The 16,769-nt window shown below is 42.4% G+C and overlaps 1 protein-coding gene across 4 annotated transcripts in view; it reads right to left on the bottom strand.

The window, feature by feature from the left end:
- EDRF1 (erythroid differentiation regulatory factor 1) overlaps positions 1 to 16,769 on the bottom strand; it is a 37,613-nt gene that overhangs the window by 5,161 nt on the left and 15,683 nt on the right. For 3 of the 4 annotated variants that reach the window (XM_019742210.2, XM_019742208.2, XM_019742211.2), the window contains 11 exons: positions 15,904 to 16,164; positions 13,802 to 13,873; positions 13,388 to 13,538; positions 11,661 to 11,849; positions 11,119 to 11,319; positions 9,546 to 9,764; positions 7,672 to 7,895; positions 5,540 to 5,698; positions 5,220 to 5,369; positions 3,084 to 3,237; positions 83 to 198 (listed from right to left, as the gene is read on the bottom strand). In XM_019742210.2, the coding sequence (XP_019597769.2) occupies positions 83 to 198; positions 3,084 to 3,237; positions 5,220 to 5,369; positions 5,540 to 5,698; positions 7,672 to 7,895; positions 9,546 to 9,764; positions 11,119 to 11,319; positions 11,661 to 11,849; positions 13,388 to 13,538; positions 13,802 to 13,873; positions 15,904 to 16,164 (1,896 nt within the window). The other variant, XM_074338818.1, reaches the window with a different exon arrangement.

The raw sequence follows: 16,769 nt of genomic DNA on the forward strand, positions 1-16,769 counted from the left end.
CGCATTCCATACGCTCACTCGATACATTCGCCATTTAGCACAAGACACATAAAAAACAAAGACAATTATTTTATCCATTTACCTGGGCCAATTCCTCCACAAGCTCCTTTCTGATGAGCTGGAACGCATGCTTAGTTCTCACCATTATATCAAGAGCCCCAGATAGTGTTTTCAATTTTCCAACATTGCTATTCTGACCTAGAGTGTTAAGGCACAAAATGATCATTCCTTTAAATATAAGTCTAGACACCCATCCAACGTCAATGTACTAATGACAATTCTGATTTTTCAAGCACTGGAAAGGTAGTCACAAGAATCCCACCAAATTGAACTCCAGCTTTTGTTTAGTAATTATCCCTAGAGAAAAATATGAAGTCTAGACAAAGCAAGAAATACTAATTATTTCCCTGCCTCCCAGTGTTCTGTTGGGGTGAGAACACAACCCATTTGGAGTAAGAGCCAGCAGTTAAGGGGCCAGCCGGAAGGTCGCCCCACTACTTAGCGGCCACAGGAAACTGGTCATGTGTCCGAAGCAATGGTGTCAGTTGTCCTAACTGTAAAATACCCGGATCCATTTACTGTTAAAAGCGGAAGGTCAGACCAGCTGAGTCAGGTTTCATTTGATTCTAGGACCTGAGTAAAATTTCTGCAGTGGTCAGACACCACAAAGCATCTCTGCCCTGCTCTCTAGGAGCTTGTGCTAGTGGAGGTGGGTGGGTGGGTGGGTGTGTGTGTGTGTGTGTGTGTGTGTGTGTGGTGTGTGCCCTCTGGGTGCTTACGCTAGTTGTGTGTGTGTGTTGTGTGCCCTCTGGGAACTTACGCTAGTTGTGTGTGTGTGTGTGTGTGTGGTGTGCCCTCTGGGCGCTTACGCTAGTTGTGTGTGTGTGTTGTGTGCCCCCGGGGAACTTACGCTAGTTGTGTGTGTGTGTGTGTGTGTGGTGTGCCCTCTGGGTACTTACGCTAGTTGTGTGTGTGTGTGTGTGTGTGTGTGTGTGGTGTGCCCTCTGGGCGCTTACGCTAGTTGTGTGTGTGTGTGTGTGTGTGTGTGTGTGCCCTCTGGGTGTACGAGGTGGTGTGTGGCAGGGACTTACCCTGTTCAGTCTTGGCCTGTGCCCTCGGCTCCCAGGATGTGACTGCTAAGCCCTTAGAATATCCTGTCTGACAAAAAGTCTTTGTTGACCTGTGGGACCCTGGGCCTAATAATTGATTTATTGTGGGGGCTTTGGGCCCCACGACCTCCAGCGGGGCTGGATGGAGACAAAGGTCAGCCATGTGGCAGTTAGCCCTGTCTGTTGGTGTCCCAATAAAAACTGTGGACACCAAAGCGTGGGTGAGCTTCCCTGTGGGAAATGCTCCGTGCATGTTGTCACTTATCACTGCTGGGGCATTTAGCACTGACTCCATGGGGAGAGGACTACCAGCTTCTCAAGAAGCTTCGGGTTCAGAACTCTCCTGAACTGTGCCCCAGGTGCCTCCTCCCTTGGATGATTTTATTTCTGTGTCACAAATGTAACCACGAGTGTAACACCCTTCAGTGAGCTCTGCCGAGTCCTTCTGTGAACTGTCAAACCTGCAGATGATTTTTGGGAACCCCAGACTTGTAGATGGTGTGAGACATAAAGTGGTCTAGGGGACCCCCCAACTCTTCAGAGGGGAATAACTGCTGCCTTCTTTCTTTATAGTATAAACCACCTGTTATCTTAATAATCAGTAGAGATTTATGATTTCACTGCAGATCTTGGCCTCAGGAAGGCAAGCCGCTGATTATGTATGGAAATGCGACTGGGGCAGGGCGCAGGTAAGAGAGACGCTAGGAGCTAGATTCGAGTCCTACTGTACTAGAGAAAACAGGACTGGGTAAAATGAGACCGGGTAAAGGTGCTGCACACTAGAGCACTGATTAACCTGGCTGACAAATCTAGCTAACAAAACCCACCAAATATTCACATTACTTTTCTCAGGTACTTATAGTATTAAATATTTTTTTAAAAGAGAATTAATCACACATACTTACCACCTTAACAAATTTGTTCCCAGTATGTCTTTTTTATACAAAAGATGCCTGCTCACTTCAAGGAATTCAAACATGGCAGAAAATTCCAAGATGGAAATGAAAAAAGACCACCCCAAAGCTACCCCAGAAAGAGCTACTGTTCATCCCAGGGGACCACCCACACACCCAGCCAGGCATTCTTACATATATACTGGGAAAAGTTAACAAAAATGCTTTTAGTAAAAAGCATTTAAAAAACTGTTCTGAATAGGTAATCCAGTCTCACAACGTGTACAATTCACCTCGGTGAAAGCCCCCCAGGCCCCCTCCCCAGAGGCAGCAATGTTGTCAGTTTCTCGTGTATCTTCCCAGAAATACTGAACAGAGAGTCATATGTATGTTAACTATTACCTTTCCTTTAGTTTTATAGAAGGAAACAACTGAAACGAAACCAAATGAATTGCAGTACTCCGAATACTGTTTGTTTCTTCCGTACAAGAGGCATTTCTCACAAGACTCCCCTGCAGAAGGGGAGCAGGCATATGAGCGAGCTGAGACTCGGGGGGAGGGGGCCCATTCCGGGATGCAGACACCCTATTCCCTGCCGCGGAGACAATCAAGCAGCCTCACTGCCTCCCACCCTACCCTTCCTTTCACATCCCACCCAGATACCTTGTTCAGGATCTGCCTGTTCTAGAACCACAATCCACAGCGGCCAGTATCGGCTGCACGTTTAAAGAGACCCACAGGACCACGACTCTTTTACCATTGTCTCTGCATTCCTAAGTTGTTCGTGAGGATTTAAATCTTTGTCCAAATGACTCTCATAATTTTTTTTTCAAATAAGGGATCATAGGCTGTATTTCAATATTTCTAGTCATTGTACATAATCTAATCCATTTCTCTAAGTTGTAAAAAGCACTTCAGAAACTGTAGAGACTTCTCCTGGTCCCCACAAAGACACTGACGCAGGGCCAATAAGCAAACAGTATTCCTTACATCTCAGACAGAGCCACCGGCCTGCCTCCCTCTAAGGCAATCCCCCAGCAAGCAATGTGCACAAACCTGAGAAGTGAAAAGTGAGACTTACTGGTCATCTGGAATTCTGCAAACGCTACTCTTTCTAGCTGTACTCTCAGCAGTTCACAGGGAGTGTCTTTCAGGAGCTGGAAGAACTTCACAGCTTTGCTGTAATGAAGGTCGGCCAGCACCCGGTGCTGTTTCCTGAGGTGTTCATCACCCACCTAGGACCGGAGGTAAAGGAAACAAGTCCTGAGGCCGGGGTTTCCCAGCAGCAACCTCCTCCAGTCTCTACCTGCACCACTAACTGCTTCTTAGCGATGGCGGGGTCCTGCAAGTCTTAGCGTTTTAGCCTTTACATGCAGATCTTGAACCCACGTTCCGTTAAGCCGGCATACAGCGTGAGGCAGGAGTCCAAGCGCATTCTGCATACGGGTACCCAGCCTCCCCAGCGCTATCGGCTGAAAAGACCGTGCTCCTCCACTGAACTGTCCTGGAACTCTGAAGCTTGCTTTTGCCTTGAGGGTATCAGGCCACACGGGCAGGCTTGAATTTTGGCCGGGGGCCTCCTATGGGCAAGGCCAGCTCAAGGGGGAAAGAAGTGCCCCCCGACTAAACTGGAGCTCAAAGGCTACAGGCAACCCAGAAGTAAACCCATGCCCCAAGGGACTGCAGGAGACATCTTCTGGTACTGAGCTGAAAAAGGGAAAACAAAAGAACAGAAAACATCCCTGAGAAGCTTAAGCACAAGACTCCTGGGAGAAGCAAGGCAACCTGTCTGAAGGAAGGCAGCTTCTACCTAGGCCTCGGATTGTTCTTAGAAATACATGCATCTACCTGGGCACCAGGACTCATGTATAAATAAGACTGTTTACAGTTATTTCTAACAGCCTCAAACTGAAACAACCCAGAAGTTCACTAATCACAGACTAGATAAATCGACTGTGATATATTCATGTAATGACTACTACTGAACTGAGAAAATGAACAGTTATATGCGGCAACCTGGAAGAAGCTTGAAAACACGAAGCCAATGAAAGGCAGTAAGCCACAGAAGAATATATACAGTATGATTAGTTCTATGAATTCAGAAGCAGGTAAAATGTAAACATACCATTTAAGTGGTAAAACACAGAAAAGGTACGTATATAATGGAAAATCCAGGACAGTGTTACTCCAGGTGGGTTTGGAGGAGACTCAACAGGGAAGGGTGAGATAGGAAGGGGCTTCTTTTTGTTATCCTTTAAACTATACACATGCATCACACACATTTTCTATGTGCATATATATATGCGCACACACACACACACACACACACACACACAAGGCGTGATCAAAAGATATGGTGAATGTTTAAATAAAAACAAATGTATTGCAGTAAAAGACGCATTGCCATTAATCGCCCTCAAAATACACCCCCTCACTTCGAACACACTTATCCCATCGTTCTTGCCACTTTCTGAAGCAGTTCTGGGAGTCCTCTTTTGTGTCTTTACTTCAGCCTCCATCATGACAATGCTCCGTGTCACACATCACTTCTGGTATATGGCAATTTCTGTCAAATAAAAACATTACGGTGTGTCCTCTTCCACCTTATTCACACGATCTCGCAATGTGTGACTTCTGGCTCTACCCCAAAGTCAAAATGAGTATGAAAGGTAAACGTTTTAAATCAATTCAGGACACTGAGGCAGCCACGACAGCGCAACTAAAGGTACTCAGGAAAAGAGGACTTCCAGAACTGCTTTAGAAAGTGGCAAGAACGATGGCATAAGTGTGTTTGAAGTGAGGGGAAGTATTTTGAGGGGGATGAATGGCAATGTGTCTTTTACTGTAATATATCTTTTTTATTTAAACATTCATTGTAGTTTTTTATCACACCTCATATATGCTCTATTTCACAATAAAAAGTTTAGAAGCTGGGAGGTAAGTACTTCAAAATTAACTATAAAACCATTCCTATAAAGCCTAATGATATTTTTAAAGATCAAAATAATACACCCAGGCAAATATATAATTTTGCAAACTAAGACCCAATCAATTATAGTAGAGAAAAATACACGGCATAAGCAAGAGGGGAATAATCCCAGTTTTTCTAAAGTAGCTAATAGAGTAGATGGCATTTAAAATGTATGCTGAAATGTAAGACAAGTGCCCAGAACACTTAAATGGACTCAGCATTGCACCTGTATTTGAATGGCAGTACCTGATTCCTCAGACAACTGTGGTACATGGATGCCAGCCTGTGATGGATGGTAGCAGCTCGATACTGGCAAAGAGGCTGCCGGGCAGACACCGAGTCCACGTCACAGTGTTTCAAGGACTTCATCATAGCCTCACTGACTTCTTTTTCAATCTATTTTTTGTTGAGTGGGAGGGAAATAAAAAAAAAGCAAGTGTATAATCTTCCATAAGCAGTTCAAAAACATTGAAATACCGCGCGCGTGTCAAGGCAAAGACGCTCAGTCACATTAAGGGAATATGTCAAGTCACAGACTTCCTTTAGAACCCAGCAAACATCATCACCTGCTCCTGAGCTTTTCTAGATAACGGAGCATAATCTTGCTGTAGCGTTGCCATAGTAAAGTAAGTAGTGGACAGCTCCCAGTTCACCGAGTCCCAGACAGTGGGGTGTATGTCTCGTGTTCCCAATGACCTCAGAGCTTTCAAATAGTAATCGACGGCCTGTGGGGGAGGAAAAACCCAGTTCTGACTCAGTTTAAACAAATGCCATTACCACAGTAAGATGAAACATGCTTCAGTGTCACTCAGATGTTAATTTGGTTTGAGGAGAATTTACAAAAAGACAATGTTAGGAGGAAAGGAAAAGAGTGAACGAGTGAAACTATTTCTGTGAGTTAAGTTACGTAAAGGGGACTTGCACCACCCCCATTTCCGTCTCAGTCTGTGGTGAGCCTTAGTGCTTTCTGCCTCACGCTGACGAATGAGGATGCACGGTCTTCCTTCACTTTTTTTCCCTTTCTAAATGAACATTACAGTTTAGATAATAACTAGAAAATATAATTTGATGATTCTAAGGATAAAAATTTGCCAGATTTGACTGTATAAGGAAGCAACTCCTCTCACTTTTGCCAACCCCGTTCTGAAACACATGCTCATTATATTTAAGCAAATTGAACCACACTTAATTCCGTCACGCAGCAATAACTTCCACATTTCTTGTGTGTACTTATCCACTCTTTCTTCTGTGTATATGTAAACTTCAAAAAAAGAAAAACAAAAACAACGTCTCTTACTTTAAAGTTTACCATGCCATGAACATTCTTCACCGAAGTCAATTTATACAGCATTGAAGTACAGGTTTCCCCCACCCACTATCTGAAAGCACGGCGTTCCTATGAAATCTTTCATAAGCCGAAATGGTGTAAATCGAAGAAGCAATTACCATTAATATGGAAAAATTCTTGTGTTCCCAGACCCCAAATTCAACGCATGCACATTTTTTTTTTTATTTGCCACAATCAAAACACCTAATTATGTCCAGTTTTATGCTAAGCGTTAACCCCCTTTAGAAGCTCTTAGGCTTTTCTGATACTTTAAGCTGCACCTTGGTAACAGATACACAAAATAAACTGAAATAAAGCACAGACGCTCAGACGCAGTTCAAAGCTGTGGCAGCCTGCTCCTGAGATGCTGCATGGTTCCCGGAAGGAGCTTGCAGCGGCCACTCTGCTCACTCTCTGCTCGGGCGTGTGCGCTGCCTCTATACTGGCTGCAAAACACATGCTGAGCGCTACTGTCGCTTTTCTTCATAAAATGAAAAATTCTCTTCCGATTTCCTTTGCTTAGCAAAAACAGGCTCTCACGTAGGCTTTTTATAAAAGCCAAGTGACTTTTGTAAAAGCCAACTTTCAAAAAGTGGGGGATCCCTACATTCAATTAAACCCATGCTCTTGTTTTCTGCGCCCTCTCCAACACTGGAGGGCACCACTCGCCAAAAAATATTTGGTAACTTGATGTATAAATACAAGAATCTCCATTTTTAAATTCCATAAAAATTTAAATTTTGAAAATTTTCTTACATATTAACCATTTACCTTTTTTACATGTATGAATTTTTTGTTCAAGGTCATTTGCCCTTTTTTCTGTTGGGGCAGTTTATTTTCAATGATTTTTAACTGTCCTTTATATATCAAGATTTTATGAACTCTGATCTGTCATATATGCTATAAATACTTCCCCCAGATTGTGTTTTTTTTCCATTTTGCTTTCTGTTGTACACTTTAAAAACTTTATTGTTATACATCTAAATGTATCCATCTTTCACTCTGTGATTTCTGCTTCCTGTGTTATGCAGGCAAATTTCTTTCCCATCCCATCAAGTGGACTTCTTCCTGTATTTTCCTCTGGTAGTTTCACTGCTGCTTGTCCATCTTTAACCCACTTGACATTTACTCTGGTTAGGCCAACACAATTTCCTGACTACTCATCTGTTCCCTACCGATTCAATATGCCATCTTCAATACCACATGGTTAGTTTTCTCAGGCCAGTTTCCAAGTGTCTTAATAATTTATCTGGCTCTGTGCCTCACCCCAGTTTTCGTTATTTTAGTTTTGTAATATTTGAGGAGAGCAATGGCAAAGGTAATGACAATGAGGAAGAGCGGCTGAGGGCCAGCATGTAACAGACGCATTACCTTATTGTAGTACAAGCCTTCTTCTGGTGAAAATTCACGTTTAAACTCGTCGCCCGCACCGCAGTGGGCTTGCGCACAGATCCGCATGAGTCTTCCCGTGTTACACAGTAGAAGGGCGGCATTTGTGGCATCATCAATTGACTCAAAGTTGTGAATTCCTTTTTCAAAACAAGAAAAGCTTTTCTTCCACAACTGTTGCTCTGCAGTAGACACACTTTTGCTCACTTCATTAAAAAGAAAAAAAAAAGAATTGCGTCAGTAGACATCAGTCTGTTGATGTGGCGGGAGGATGGCAGGACAGCACGCCTACTGGAGGACTAGCCCCTGGGATCCACCGCAGTGCACTGCTCTCATCCCACCCCCAAATTCATGGTGAGGCCCTAACCCTGACGGGACTGTATCTGGAAATAGGGCCTTTAAAGAAGTAATTAAGATTAAATGAGGGGGGGCCCCCAACCCAACATGTCCGATGCTCTTAGAAGAGAGGCAGACACCAGGGACACCCACTGAAAAAAGAGCAGGCGAGGACACAGTGAGAAGGTGGACATCTGCGAGCCAAGAACTGAGGCCTCAGCGAAATCCAATTGCTGGCACCTTGGTTTTGGACTTCCCGCTCCCAGATTCTGAGAAATAAATTTCTGTTGTGTACGCCATCCAATCTGTGGTTTTATGTTACGGCAGCCGAGCAGGCTGATACAACACTCAAACACAGCCCCCTTCCACATTAATTGGCTGATGTGACAGCAAGCAAATAGAAACATCTGAGCAAAGCACTATTTCAAACAGGTTCAAAAGACGTAGTCCCCGAGTTTTAAGAGGCACAGTCTGTTTCACCTAATTCTCCCAGGTTTCTGACTACTACTTTTCATACTCCTTCACGGACTTCCTTCTCCAGAGGCGCCTCAAAGGCACAGGTTCTTATCTCAATAAAAAAGATAACATACTAAAAAAAAAAAATTTTTTTTAAAAGCACAGGTTCTCCTACTAGCAGTGAACTCTTTGTATCCCTAATGTCAAGCATAGTTCCTAGATCAACAGGCACCTAATAACTTATTCAGCCTACCTGCCATCCTCAGTTCTAGCTCAGCCCGCCTCCTTCCTCATGTGTCCACCTTTGTATTTTCATCCATTCTCATGGCTTCAACTATCGCACCTCTACGGATGGTTCCTAACCTATGTTTTGGAAGCTGAGTAGCTCTAAGCACACATTTCTAACTGACTACTTAAACCAGACTTTCCACCCACACGTGCACAGGTATTTCAAACTCAGCACGGACCCAGCTGAATCCATCACCTCTGCCTCAATGACAACACCACTTGCCGCCACTCTAAATATTCACTGGACCTTCCATCGCTGGCTCCTTCCTAATGCTGCTGACTCAGTCTGGACAGCCCTCCCTTTCCCATACTTGTATCTACCTGCTGACATCCTACTTCCCACGTACCGATCTGCTCAAACCACATCTTCCCAAAAGCCTCTAAGAACTCCACAATGTCAATAAATGTCTCATTTCCCCACTCTTCTACTGCACAGCATTTATATTTATAGAGTTTTTCAGAGATGTATATTCACACCTGGTTTCCTGACTCGGAGGGGAACTACATTTTAGCCATTACATACCCGGCACACCGCCTAGCACAGGCTGCTGTCCAATTCATTTCTGACTTGATCAGACGGAGGACACTAAAATGATGAATCTCAAGGGGAAAAATGTTTTTTCCTAATTTTATTTTTTGGAAATTTAAGAATACAGATTTTTTAACAGAGCACCCCTTTTATGACATAACATCAAGTGCCTCAGTTCTTTGCATGAACCGTGGAAATTAACGTGATTTTCTAATAGAATAGGCAATACAGTGAGAGAGATACTCACCCACTCTTTCACTCTGTAATGCAGCAGCCTGATTCATATAAAACACACCGATTTCATTTCTGACGTTACCCATTCTCTTCAGGACTTGTACATAGTGTTCTGGGTTTTGGCTTTTTAAGTTACTAAATTGCAAGATTTCATGAGCAGCCTCATAACACTTACAACTAACTGAGAGCTGACTTTCTAAGTCTGTAGACAAATCAGTTGCCCATGCAAATCCTTAAAAGAAAAAAAGGAAACATCAGCATGAGTCATGTAAACCCTTCTTGTTTAGTATCTAAGTAATCTTATATTCTTGAGACAATAAAATCAATGCAACATAGTATAGACACACTAAGATTCAATCAGTACAATTAAAAATTTTAAGTTTCAAAGTAAAGATCTCTTAGTTTATTTAGAAAACTGCAATTTCTTAGGACATTGCTATCTGAGTAAAATAAATATTTTCCTGCCTAAAAATATCAAACAATTCCCATGACCTGGATTTTACCAGGTGTGTGTTTACTGGTATCAAGACTGAAAAGTTGCCCACTGATACAGAGCACACCACTTTTTGTTTTTAATTAATGAAGCTGGTTCTTGAAATAAAGCTCTGTTTGCTACTGTTATGTATATTATAGTTTGCCGGTGTAAGTTTGACTCACTAAAGAAGCTGCTAGGTAAACTCTCAAAGACTTAAACATGCCATCTAGTGGGGACTGGAGTACACTTAGGTGCAAAGCTCAAAATTCAAGGGGAAACAAGGTAGCACTCTTGCTAATAACACTCAAATACATCACTCTCACAAAGAAGTATTTAAATGAAATTAATATGATGGGAGTGGTAAAAACACGGAGGATTATCTCGTCATGTCTATTAAAATGAGAAACTTAGAAGGGGAAAAAGGGAAGAAATAGGACAAAAAAAGAGAAATAATATGCTTTCCCCAATGTACTTCTCTAGATGTTAACTGTCCAAAATTTTTTGGATGGTGGATATCAAATGATATAAACAACATAAGAGTATAATAAAACAACTGCACGATACTTTTACAACCTAAGTTGCAGTATGCTTGTAACACTGTACCAGCCGACAGGCAGGGACCCTGCAGCTGTGGACTAACTTCTCCTATTTCCCAGTTTTAACATGTGACAACTCGAAAAAGAGGGTACGTTCAGCAAGACAGCCATGACTAAGTGTAAGAAGCGATGAGCCTGTTATCTGAGCACGCAGGAATCATCCACTTTCACCACCTGTTACTCCTCTGTGGAAGGAGACCGTGGTGGTTGGCTGACTACGAGGGCGGCTCCCTAGAAAACCCGCCCGAGGACAAGTGCACAGAGACAACACCCCGTTGTCGTAGAGTTTATGTTATGGTCAGTTCCAGTTGTGTCATTAGTAATTTAAAGTATTTCAAAACCATTTTATGTACAAACACACAGAAGCATGCTCAATATTAAAAGAAAGAAATGAAACAAAACAGAGCAGTATCAAAAGACTACCAGCGCTGCCACTTTGCAGGATGCATTCCAGTAAGTGTACGCTCAAGTGGCTAGAACCCCAGGGTGAACGAAACGCCATGTGGCGGGCGTACCTTGACAACTGGACTCCCTGTGGAGGCTGTGCAGAATCTCCTGATCTTCTTTTGTTTGATAATTAAACTCTTCAAGGTATGCCGCTCTATTGTTTGCATTCTGGGCCAGCATCAGCTGGATATCACCGCAGAGCGTCAGATATTGGGAAAGAAACAGCAGCACTTCAGAGAGCATGTTGGTGCAGAGGCAGCAGTAAGTATCTGTATGTAAAGGGCGGGAAGGAGAAACAGAGTGCCTTAAAAATTAACAAATACAGCACATACTAAGAAAACGGGTTACCCGCTGAAAGCATTGTATCACTGTAGCTACTCTACGTTCACTGTGCCAGATAGCAAACATGGCGTCATGCATTTCAAAATGAAGACATACTAAACTACTCAGAGCAGAAAATAAAATACTAGGCAATATGCAAGCTTAGAAAACGTTGTTTTAAAATTAAACTTCACAACAGAAACAGGAGTAAAATGTCGCTGTGATTGCGATAACTTCTCTGTTCTCCCCTCCCAATACCTATTAAAAACATTCATTGACAGCGACTTACCATGGCTCTGCAGAGCTAACTTAATGTATCGCAACGCTCGTCCATATTTCTGAAGACTCATGGCAGCATCAGACAAAACATAATAGGCCTTGGATGACTTGAGAATCAGCTGGAGTTTCATTTTATGTTGCCAAGAACCAGGGATCATTCCAGATTGACTGGAATAATTCCCCTTCTGAAGGGAGCCCACTATGACACGGGGGAAAAAAGGCAGCATATTTTATTTGAAGGTAAGTCTCAGTACAAAAACTCATTTCTGCTTCTCAATCGGAACACGCCAGGCGTAGGCACTACTGCTACCAGACTGGCAAAGACCATGCTTTGCTCCTTAACACCGAAGAAGCCAAACGGCAGTTTCAGCGACTGGCACTTGAGATTCCCAGGGCTCCTCTGCAGCTGCCACCTCAGTCCTTCTCTTTCAGGGTCACGGACATAACTCAACTCATGACTGGTATCTGCCTCCTTTGTCGTCTACATGTCCCCCTGCCAAAAAGTTTACCTTCCAAAAGCACAACTTTCATCGTGGTGGAATCCTGTTCTAAAACATTAAAATGGCTCCTCACCACTTATTAAATTGTGGCCAAGCATCTTAGCTCACTTCCTAAGTTCCATTTGCTCAGTGTCACTTGCCAGGACGCCACCCCAACGACCCGTCAGCCAAAGCCAAGTTACTGCTGTTGCCCGTTTCTCCTCTCCCGTCTTAGTGGACCGTCTCCTCTCTCAGAACTCGATGCAAAGTCTAGCTGATTCCTCCCTTCTTCAGCCAACAAAAGACCACGTCTGTCCACGCACTAGCTAGGCACGAGAGACAATGCCATGGAGTTAAATGGCCTCTATCCTGGAAGACCTCCTGGAGTAGAGGTGGAGACAGCTGGTGACATAAACCACAGCAGACGTGAGGTGCGGATAAGAACAAAATGCTGTGGGCACCGCACCCCTAGCCTCCCAGCCTCCAGATTTCTCCTTTTTTTGATTAGCTACAACACATGAGACTTTAAAGTAATGAACAGTCTCCGTTATGGTTTTAATTGTGCATGGATTTTTTTCCTTTACTTGTATACACATACTCTGTGATGCATAAGATGAAGGCCTTGTTCACAACTGTGTTCATGTGCAAAACCGTTAACAAGTGTGTGATGTAATGCTGTTCCCAGGTAACACACGAGGTGACATTTCCAGCTTACTCAAGGGCCATGAGGTAATGATAAAACACTTGTGTGGTGCTTATCTATGTGCACTGTTCTAAGCACTTTACATATATTAACTCATTTAATCCATTAACACCCCTGTAAAGTAGGCCCAATTAGGGTCTCCATTTTGAGAGAAAACAAGGCTTCAAAAAGTGGAACGACTTGCCCTGGGAAAGCCCGGGTCAGAAGCCGGCAGGCTGGCGCCGCCGTCTGTGCTCTTAGCCACTGGACCACTGTTTCTGAAGCAGTCATTTCTTAGGAGAACCCTGCCAGGCGAAGGCATTAGTCCCACAGGGGGTGACAGGAAGAAGCAGGTTCTTTATGTTCTTATTAGAAATATCTACAAAGGATCAAAATGATCCTGCTCTGTTTTATACTTTGAATGAAGGGATATTTTCCTCTACTTTCCATTCACAAGATATTCTTTTTCTGAGTTCCCTTCAATGAACACCTTAATTGACAGGAGACTGCTGTCGACAAAGGACTAGCACATTATTCTACTGAAAAGGGCCTCATTTGCACATCAATTCAACTTACTTTTGTCCAAAAACAAGGCCATCTGCTTCTCCAGACCCTCAGGACCTCCCCTTGTGGATTCATCTTCGTATTTTAGTGGGATTGGGGTGTTGGGGTCTGCAGCAGGAAGGTCACTTTCTTTTTTGATGCTGCTATCCACAGATTTTAAACCCTTTAAGGAGAAAGACTTACTGTACATGTAACCGAAGGTCAACTAGAAACTTAATATGAGGCAATATCTGGGCTACTGAATTTATAGTATGAAAACAGACTTTACAAAACTACATTTGACCTAAAAGAGTTGGGAAAACCTAGTTTTCACTTCATGCTTAAAAGGGAAAAAATAATCATAGAGTATCATTCAGAATAAACAAGTGCTATTTGCATATCAAGTATAAATTTTACTGAAACAGTGAAGACTAAACCCAAATTTACCTCCAGAACGTAGCTGAGGACAAGTCGACAGCGTTCTTCTGTGTCATGGCAAACCGGAAATGCACAACTGGGCTTCAGAAACAAACATTTAAAATGATTAATATGCTACCAATATGACAAACTCCATAGTTCTCAACTCCCGGGAATAACTAAAACTCTATAAATCAGTAATTTCAAAGTTTGCTTGTGTATTCCGCTTAGTGAGGTATTAAGGTTAATAACGTAGTTTTAATTACAGATTCAACTGATATAAGCATCATCAAAAAAATCTTGCTTAACAAAAATATCTTCCGGCATATACGTCGCTTTAAGCTCTTAAAAGTTTTTAAATAATTCTATTATGACAAAAAAGTGAATGTGACTAGCAATGTTTTAGATAAATGTACACCTAATCTCGGTCAGCTCCACTTCTAATTAGCACTGACACTTAGTAACACAGTTAATAATGTCATCAATTTAGCAATCAGTTAACAAGTGTCACCAGTCGTCTCATTAATTAGGAGCAAAACCACTAACAACCTCCTTGTATTAAGTGATATGATGTGTAATGGCCTCCGTGAAGCATCTCATGTGGGTGAATGCTGCGAGGCTGGAATCACTGCTCGGACTCTACAGAGAGAAGCCCCAATGTTGTCATCTGGCCCAGGACACAGTCAGTGCGTGCTGAGGCTGTGGCTCTGGAGCCATGCGGACTCCATGTTTCAAAATGTGCACTGAGCAGGCAAAGCTAACTAGAGACTCGTTTGGATGAATACTGTGACTGCATTTTTTGAGTGCTTCGCATATTGATACAAAGTGTTGTCTCTATAAAAAACTGTAAACTAACCTATCACTATATCTTTAATTACCATCTAATTGCCTCATAAACCCAGGGTCTTGTGTTAGAATACATTTTCCTAAATACGTGTCACTTTTGCAGTCAATAATTTTGTTTATAATCAGAAAAGTATTTTTTTACTCCACCATGGGGTTCAAGCTGAAAGTGCACTGAAAATCAGATGGATAGTAGATACTTTTTCCTATAGTCATTTGGTCAAATATTTACTAGCACCCATTATGTGTTCGAGACACGGGAGGTACAAAGTGTTTGTTCGGCGAGCTTACGTTCCAATGAAGAGGCAACAAACACAACGTCAGGTACAGATTATCCCCTCCCAGAAGGAGATAAATATAGAGCACGCTTTGGCCAGCGACGTCAGGGACGGTCTCCTGGAGACCTTCAGTTAAGGCTTAGAAAAAGGCAGCTATAAAAAGTCTGGGGAAAGGTTAAGTTCCGAGCACAGCAACAGCAGATGTAAGGACCTCAGCTGGGCCCCATCTTGATGAGTTTGAGAGACAGAAAAAACGCAGTGAGGGGGGTATGTGTGAGGGGAAAGTGAAGAGACAGAAGAGCAGAAAGACAGGCAAGGTTTCGCGGTGACAGAGAGGGGTCATCTACTAACCTATCTGGATGTAAAGTTTCTTGTCCAAAAGTTAAACTCTGAGCTTAAAGTAAGAGATTATCTGTAAATATGACTATATTTCAGTTCAAGGAACAGCCAGAACTCTTTTTAGGCAGACCTGGATCTGATCACAGGACGGCAGGACTGGAAAGTAATTATAATTTGGAAAATGCAAACATAGTTAGACTGTCTGGAAAAAGACTGATGGTATAACAACAGTCAACACAATCCACACCAACAGAAACCCGAGGGTAGGAAGCTGTTAGGACCCATCTGGCCTTCACTAGGTCAGAGACACGTCCAATCTAGATGACGTGGCCCCAGTCACAGACAGTACTGTCGTGTAGCAGAGATAAAGCACCAAATCTTTCCATATATGAATCAACAAGCCACCCAAGTCTACTCTGACTGGTCACTGGAAAGGAAAATCACCCACATAATCATTAATACACTGATGTGTCTGCCACAGGTTTGCATGTGGGTCAGTTATTCTGGCACAATTATAAAATTATGAATTTAGAATTCATAAAGCTAATGTAAGACTCTGGAACATGAAGGGTTTATTGAGTAACGCCATCTTTTGAGAGGCTAACTGTATTCCAGTAACAACTGTTTGTTTTCCCACTGATACCACTTTAATATAAATTGTACCATGCTTACTCTGATTTGATGAATGGATTTGTATTTTTCTGGAACTGACAATTCTCCAACAGACTTGATTATAGCTACTGCTTTGTTGTCATCTGGAGGATCAGAACTGGTGCTATAGGACCCATTTTCATCGCTGTCCGGCATCTCCTCCTCCTCTTCACTATAACTTTCATCAGAATTCTCATTTAAAGGAGATTCTGGACTTTCTTCTTTTTTAGGTTCATCCAATTGGAAAAGTTCTGAAAGCATGTAATTGGCTGAAGCAATAATCTTATAAAAAGAAAGGGAAATACGTGTAAGTGACTGTCATCAAAACCAAGCACTCTAAAGTGGAATACATTTATTTTACTACTGTACTACTTTAAGGAGGTCTGCAAACAAGGTGGTTTCCACCAGAGACTGTGATACACACAGAAATGTTCCTAAGTCAGTTACCAATACTCTGAACATGCTCTGTAACATCCTCATGGGTTGATATGTTTCTTATTCCCTGAAATTATTCCATACCCAGCCCTCTCTCTTAAAAAATGGTGGCTACTGTATTTCCCTGGAGACAGTTTTCATGTATAAAGTGTCATGACTACAGTATTAGTAAGATACCACTCCCTAACAACCGAGAAACCAGAATTTCTCTTTACAAGTTATAAATAAAAAAAGTTTACCTTTACTAGGCAACTAATATTTACTATACAATTTACGGTTCCAGGGGAGAAAACCCCCACTGGCTTAATGAGGGAAAAGTTCATCCTGCTACCTCGTAAAATGGGCATGTATATATTACCATTTAATTCACTCTGTTATTAAGTAATTCTTATTTGTAGACACATAATAGTTGTAACATCATCTTCTAACTTTCACATCAATTATTCAACATC

The sequence above is a fragment of the Rhinolophus sinicus genome, linkage group LG07, assembly GCF_036562045.2.
Source record: "Rhinolophus sinicus isolate RSC01 linkage group LG07, ASM3656204v1, whole genome shotgun sequence".
Classification (NCBI taxonomy): Eukaryota; Metazoa; Chordata; class Mammalia; order Chiroptera; family Rhinolophidae; genus Rhinolophus; species Rhinolophus sinicus.